General features: G+C 45.7%; 1 protein-coding gene across 1 annotated transcript; it reads left to right on the top strand.

Moving 5' to 3' along the window:
• Positions 1-401: 401 nt before the first annotated feature.
• Positions 402-5,663, top strand: LOC120909443 (zinc finger protein OZF-like). Its single transcript, XM_040321218.1, has 5 exons — positions 402-509; positions 626-799; positions 1,174-1,262; positions 1,355-1,463; positions 3,579-5,663. The coding sequence occupies exons 1-5, from the start codon at positions 476-478 to the stop codon at positions 4,583-4,585; spliced, it is 1,413 nt and encodes a 470-aa protein (XP_040177152.1). The 5' UTR covers positions 402-475; the 3' UTR covers positions 4,586-5,663.
• Positions 5,664-7,536: the final 1,873 nt, after the last annotated feature.

The raw sequence follows: 7,536 nt of genomic DNA, 5'->3' as shown, positions 1-7,536 counted from the left end.
AGATGTTTCCCAACAACAAACAACCAAAACCGAAAGTGACAAAATGCTTGTCGCTTCCGGTTTCGTAGACCATAGAGATAATCTGGGAACTTCTGTTCCTCCATTATCTCTATGGTCAGCAGGTGGGAAAACGGAGAAAGACGGCGGAGAGGAGAGAACCACCTTCCTCCACATGTTAAAGTGATCCAGCAGCTATTTAACCACTTGGATTGCTTTTACATTATTCAGTATCGACTGCTAAAAGAAAAAGGTTTACAGGGTCATGACTGCAGCTATAGCAATGAACCTAAATCAGAGGACGTACGGGTATGTCCATATGAGGCAAGTGGTTAAGTCCTTCTGACCACATGCTGAACTACAGTAGAAGTAGCTGAGAGCTGCAGCAGATCCCAACTGCCTGAAGGTCAATGTTACTGTATGTTCTTATTCTCTATAGGGTTGGTTTGAAGGGCACAAGGATCTCTACAAGGACGTCATGATGGAGAATCAGCCGCCCTTCACATCACCGGGTAAGAGGAGACTTTATTGTAAAGGAGAGAGCAGTACGGAGGGTCCAACTAGATCCCCCATCATCTGATAAACACATAGAAACAATGTATTCAGTCAGTGTGTGTGTTTCCTACAGATGGATCCAGTACTGGGAGATGTCCCCGTCCTCCCCACCCCACTCTGGAACATCACAACGACTACAATATAAAAGTAGAGGATTCTGATGATGATGATGAAGAGGAGGAGGAGGAGTGTATAAACAGTGATCACTCATGTAATGAGGAGAATTTCCCCACAAAGACTGGCACAGGTGAGGTATACACACTAAATACACTGATTCTCCCAGCTGGCAGCTGAACGGGGCCATGGTATGATTCAGTGGTTGCTATGACACCTGCGGCTGCTGGCTTCATAGCAACCAAAAAGCACATACATGGCCCACTCGGAGTTTCTCTGTACACCAGCTCAGAGTTGGTCCTGATCTGCATACTGGTGGTAATTCTTTTTGAATTTGTCGCAGACACAGACACAACATTTCAAAGCTAGTAAAAAAAAAAAATAATGCTGGAGGGTTTTCCCGAATTAGGCGCAGCCCATTTTAAAGTGACCCTACCACCAGAAAAAGTGTCATCAATGCCTTATTGAGATCCTCCAATGTATTCAGTCAGTGTGTGCTTCCTACAGATGGATCCAGGGACAGAAACCCACCAGAGAGATGTCCCCATATTTTGGATTCCCCCGAGGAGGGTCACAGAGATTTAGAGGATGATCAGGTAGGTGGGTTGTGGTTTTATTGAGCGCTGAGAAGTGGTTTTATAAGCCCTGAGGTTAGAAGGTATTTCATTGTGTGTTTGTTTTTTGTCAGGAGGAATTATTTAATGTTGTTAAAATGGAAGATACAGATGAAGAGGAGACATGTGCAGGGGGTGATCTGCTGTGTAAAGAGGAGGAAGTCCCTTCAGAGATCAGTGCAGGTAAGCAATGAATATGGAAGATGTATCTCTTGGGTTGGTGTCCTCCATTCTTCTGATCTTGGCCCGGTGTATTCCAAGTCATCACATCTCATTTTGGATTTAGAATTTTTCTTGGATTTAGAATGGGATGAGTGCCAATACTGGTTGGTGTTCTGATCAGCCAACTTAGGTACTCTTGATCAAAGTCATCTGCTGATCTGAGAACTGTAGTGGGGACTTTTCATGGCAACTATAATCACAGGTAGTGTTACTCACTGTGTCTCCAACTTTGTGGTGTCTCGTAGCAGTGACACCTATGCCAAAATCAGCAGTAAAGGGTCTCCTCCAGCCCCTCCCACTTCACATTCCTCACCAGTCAGCTGACCTCTTGTCTCTGCCCCCCATTCATGCCGTGAACTTAATGGGTGACTGCGAAGAGGCTGAGTGGGTGGCCATGGGCTCCAGGGATAGCCCTGCTGGGCGGCTGCAAAAAGGCTAGGAGAGCCGTGCAGGCTTCAGGAACAGCCCAAGATTTGGAGACCCCTAGCAAATCATCATTCGACCCCCAAGGGGGTCCCAACCCCAAGGTTGAGAACCACTGTCCTAGATTGACACTGGTGTCTTCCATTCTGTTCTGAGTTTTGTTCTCAAGACCTCCTGCCTTGTCTTATTAGACTTACTTCTTGTTTTGAGCTTTGTTCCCGGGACCTCATGATTTGTTTTAGATTTACACCGGTGTCTTTTTTCTTGTTCTGAGCTTTGCTCCCAATATCTCCTTTCTTATACTGTGTAAGCCTCTTTGTCTTGTCCTAGATTTACAATCTAGTGTCTTCCATCTTGTTTTGAGCTTTGTTCCTGAGACCTCCCATCATGTCCTAGATTTACATCGGTGTCTTCCTTCCTGAGACCTCCTGTCTTGTCTTTTGCCCCATACACACGATCGGAAATTGCGACAAGAAAACCGTGGGTTTTTTCTGACGGAATGTTGGCTCAAACTTGTGTTGCCTACACACGGTCACACAAATCTTGTTGGAAATTCCGACCGTCAAGAACACGGTGATGTACAACACATACGACGAGCTGAGATCAATGAAGTTAAATAGGCAGTTCGGCTCTTCTGCTTGATTCTGAGCATGCGTGTCGAAATTGCATACAGACGAGCTGAATTTCCGACAACAACTTTTTCCATCGGAAAAATAAAGAACCTGCTCTCAATCTTTTGTTGGTGGAAAGTCTGACAGAAAAAGTCAGATGGAACCTACACCGGAATTTCCGACAAAAAGCTCACATCTGACTTTTCTTGACGGAATTTCCGATTGTGTGTACACGGCATTAGGCTTACACTGTTGTCTTCCTTCTTGTTTTGAACTTTGTTCCCAGACCTCCTGTCTTGTCCTAGATTTACTCTGGTGTCTTCTATCTTGTTTAGAGCTTTGTTCCCAAGATCTCCTTTCTTATACTGTATAAGCCTCTTTTCTTGTCCTAGATTTACACGTTAGTGTCTTTCATCTTGTTTTGAGTTTTGTTCCTGAGAATTCCAGTCTTGTGCTAGGTTAACATCAATGTCTTTCATCTTGTTGTGAGTTTTGCTCTTGGAACCTCCCATTGGAAACGTTACTTAGTCCAGTAAAAGCGCCTTGCTTGTTAGGCCTCATTCACACGAGGCGGACTCCATTGCTACGGAGTCCGCCTGCTCCCACCAGCTCAGCGGGAGATCAGTCCGCAGATCTCCGATGAGCCGACGGATGACAAGCTCCACTCTGCTCACTCTGTTCTGACATCACTAATTTTCTGGATCCTGAGAGGCTCTAACATCCCCTTGCGCTGACATCACTCCTCTTCTGGATCCTGAGAGGCCCTAACATCCCCTTTGCGCTGACATCACTCCTCTTCTGGACCTCACCGCTGGATTGCCAATAGGTGGTGTCCATGTCTGGCAAGCAGTGGCATGAACACCCAAAGAAAATGCAGTTTTAGGTGAGTAAACTGGACCTTTTGGATATTTTATTTTTCAAATTCCAGGGATCAGGTGAAGGAGGGGGGGATAGGGAGATCAACTCTAACTATTTTTATAGTGTGTTGCACTTTTATACTTTCATATTAGTTTATGTCTTTCTTTCAATGTGTTCCTGACAGATGGACGTTATATTGAGAACACATCTCAGGGGCTAGATAGCCCAGGAGAAAATGTTGTCACCCCAGATATCCATCAAGGACTCCACAGCCCAGATAAAACTTTAGAGACATTTCCTACAGAAAACACTGACTTCCTTATTACGCACCAGAAAACTGACGTCATCAAGAAGCCATACTCCTGTCCACAGTGTGAAAAGTCCTACACCAAGAAATCCAACCTCATAGAACACATCAGCGCTCACAACGGCGAGAAGCTACATCCTTGTCCAGAGTGCGGGAAATTCTTCACCCAAAAGTCGTATCTCGGACAGCACCAAAAAATTCACACGGGTGAAAAGCCGTATTCCTGTCCGCAGTGCGGAAAGTGCTTCACTCACAAAACCAACCTGGCCGAGCATAAGAAAATTCACACGGGCGAGCGGCCTTTTTCTTGCTCGGTGTGCGGAAAGTCTTTTACCCGGAAGTGTTACCTGGCCAGCCATGAGACCATGCACACAGGCCAGAAGCCTTTCTCTTGTTCCGAGTGTGGGAAATCCTACAACAAGAGATCCAATCTTCTGGAACATGTTAGAAGTCATACAGGGGAGAAACTCTTTTCCTGCGATATTTGCGGGAAAAGCTTCACGCAGAGGTCCTACCTGGGGCAACACCAGAGGATTCACACAGGGGAGAAGCCATTTATGTGTTCGGAGTGCGGCAAAAGCTTCACCCATAAACCAAACCTAGCAGAGCACATGAAGACCCACACAGGGGAGAAGCCCTATTCCTGCCCGGAATGCGGGAGGTGTTTCGCCCGCAAGTCATTCCTGGACGATCATCGGTCCATCCACAGCGGGGAGAAACCCTTTTCCTGTACAGAGTGCGGGAAATGCTTCAGGAAGGAACCATCGCTTATTTTCCATCAGAGGAGCCACACCGGGGAAAAGCCCTTTTCTTGTGCACACTGCGGGAAATGCTTCACTCACAAGTCATATCTAGTGAGGCATCAGAAGACCCATCGTGATTAGATACTGTGTTACTGATCAGGATGTGGGAGGGGTTTTGTTCACAGATCCAATCAGATTTAAAAAAAATAACTTTCATGGGAGGAGTGGGTGGAGTGTTTGTTTTACATGACTATGTGCTCCAATCCAACTATATTTTGTTTCCATACATCTGTTCTTCCAACCTCCATGGCCCTAATCACGTGAACTTGTCTCTAATCTTTTGGCCTGTTTGTCCTTGTCTTTTGATCCAGGTGTCCCTGTTTCTGTTTATTTTGTACCCCAACCATCTACTCTCTATTCCCATTCCCCATAACCTCTAGTTCTTTAATCTCTATACCCCACCAGTCCCTTGAGTCGCTATACCCCACCAGTCCCTTCAGTCTCTATACCCCACCAGTCCCTTCAGTCTCTATATTCCCCACCAGTCCCCTCAGTCTCTATATTCCCCACCAGTCCCCTCAGTCTCTATATTCCCCACCAGTCTACATACCCCGCCAATCCTTCGGTCTCCATAACCCACCAGTCCTTCAGTCGTAGTCCACAAATTCTTTAGTCTCCATACCCCACCAGTCCTTCAATCTGCATCACCCACCAATCATTCATTCTCCACCCCCCCAATCCTTCTGTTTTTGTCATCCTCTTGCCCAAACCCTCTACTCTCTATGTCCCTTCCCCTTAAACTATAGTCCTTTAATCTCTATACCCCACCGATCCTTCAATCTCTATACCCCACCAATCATTCCGTCTCTATACCCCACCAATCCTTCAATCTCTATACCCCAATAATCCTTCAATCTCTATACCCCACCAATCCTTCAATCTCTATACCCCACCAATCCTTCAATCTCTATACCCCACCAATCCTTCAGTCTCTATACCCCACCAATCCTTCAGTCTCTATACCCCATCAATCCTTTAATCTCTAATCCCCACCAATCCTTCAATCTCTATACCCCACTAATCCTCCAGTCTCTATAGCCCACCAATCCTTCAGTCTCTATACCCCACCAATTCTTCAGTCTCTATACCAACCAATCTTTCAATCTCTATACCCCACTAATCCTTCAATCTCTATACCCCACCAATCTTTCAATCTCTACACCCTACCAATCCTTCAATCTCTATACCCCACCAATCCTTCAATCTCTATACCCCACCAATTCTTCAGTCTCTATACCGACCAATCTTTCAATCTCTATACCCCACTAATCCTTCAGTCTCTATACCCCACCAATCTTTCAATCTCTACACCCTACCAATCCTTCAATCTCTATACCCCACCAATCCTTCAATCTCCATAGCCCACTAATCTTCCAATCTCTATACCACCTCTGAAATTAGAAGAAATGACCGCACACCACTGCAGATCAAAATCCTTTTTATTCAGACATCCCAAAAACGACAGGAATCAGAATGCTGGGTAGACGCATTTCGCACACTTCACATGTGCTTAGTCATTACCACCTCTAATCCTCCAGTCTCCATCTTCCATCCCCCATCCTAATCCTTTCATTTCCATCCCCTTCCAACCAATCCTTCAGTCTCCATGTCCTGCCAGTAGTGCCATTGTCTTAGGTTATTCACTACCTGGTGCTCTTTAAAGTCTAGGTTCACCTACTATGTAACTATCAGGGATATACAAGGTAATACTGACATATAATCACACACATAGTTTGGACTTGATGGACTTGTGTATTTTTTCAACCTCACCTACTATGTAACTATGAAACCTTTTCATAAACAATGAAAATGGCCCGGATTCAGATACATTTTCGTATCTATCAGCGGGCGTAACGTATCTCAGATACATTACGCCGCCGTAACTTGGGGCGCAAGTTCCGTATTCAGAAAGAACTTGCGCCCTAAGTTACGGCGGCGTAGTGTAAATGTGTCTGCGTAAGCCTGCCTAATTCAAATGTGGATGATGTGGGCCTGTTTTATTTAAATTTCTTGTGACCCCACGTATTTGACGTTTTTTACGCATGCGCCGTCCGTGAACGTTTCCAAGTGCGCATGCTCCAAATTACGCCGCAAACTGTCAATGCTTTCGACGTGAACGTAACTTACGTACAGCCCTATTCGCGAACGACTTACGCAAAACGACGTAAAATACGACGCTGTTCGTGTGTTTCCGACGTCCATACCTAACATGACTTACCCCTGCTTTATGAGGGGTAACTTTACGCCGGAAAAATCCTTACGCAAATGATGTAAAAAAATGCGCCGGGCGGACGTACGTTTCTGAATCGCCATATCTACCTAATTTGCATATTCCTTGCGTAAATCTACGGAAGCGCCACCTAGCGGCCAGCGTAAATATGCAGCCTAAGATACGACGGTGTAAGAGACTTACGCCGGTCGGATCTTAGGGAAATTTATGCGTAACTGATTCTAAGAATCAGTTGCATAGATACCACCCCGCACACTCAGAGTTACGACGGCGTATCCGGAGATACGCTGTCGTAACTCGTCTCTGAATCCGGGCCAATGTGAATAAGCTCACAGCAGCCTTCCCATTCCCAGTCCCGATGCACTTTTGTATTTTGATCACTTTCTTCTGCCATTCACCCCAGTTGGTGAAACAGCCCGCTCACTTGAACACACACAAGTCTCACTGTTCTGGCTGTGCCTGCACATCACAGCCCCATAGCCATCTATGCAACTGTATCTGGCCTTGGGACATGGCCCCCATAGAAGTCTACACAGCTGTAATGCACAGGCATGCCCAGGGCAGTAGTTGTAAACAAACGTTGGAGGCCGTGGCTGTCGGATCAAAGTTAGTATGCATCTGTGGAGCAGGGGGGTGAGTTAGGTTAGGTCAGGGAAATTGGGTGGAAAAAGACAAATGCACTTGTCTTAAATTGCGCTTATCTTTTAAAGGATGTTTCTGTTATTGGGAGGTGATCAGGAGTTCAACCACCTTCTAGAGTCTTGTGTATCTGTGTGTGATTTCCCCCACCATATATCCAAAC

This window comes from Rana temporaria, chromosome 8 (assembly GCF_905171775.1).
Source record: "Rana temporaria chromosome 8, aRanTem1.1, whole genome shotgun sequence".
Classification (NCBI taxonomy): Eukaryota; Metazoa; Chordata; class Amphibia; order Anura; family Ranidae; genus Rana; species Rana temporaria.
This window is presented reverse-complemented; position numbering and strand designations above follow the sequence as displayed.

Bases quoted from the DNA above. Each gene is read 5' to 3' on its own strand.
- LOC120909443 (XM_040321218.1), top strand. From the start codon at position 476: ATGATGGAGAATCAGCCGCCCTTCACATCACCGG. The intron at 1,263-1,354 runs GTAGGTGGGTTG...GTTTTTTGTCAG, and splicing joins GAGATTTAGAGGATGATCAG to GAGGAATTATTTAATGTTGT. The intron at 1,464-3,578 runs GTAAGCAATGAA...TGTTCCTGACAG, and splicing joins CCCTTCAGAGATCAGTGCAG to ATGGACGTTATATTGAGAAC.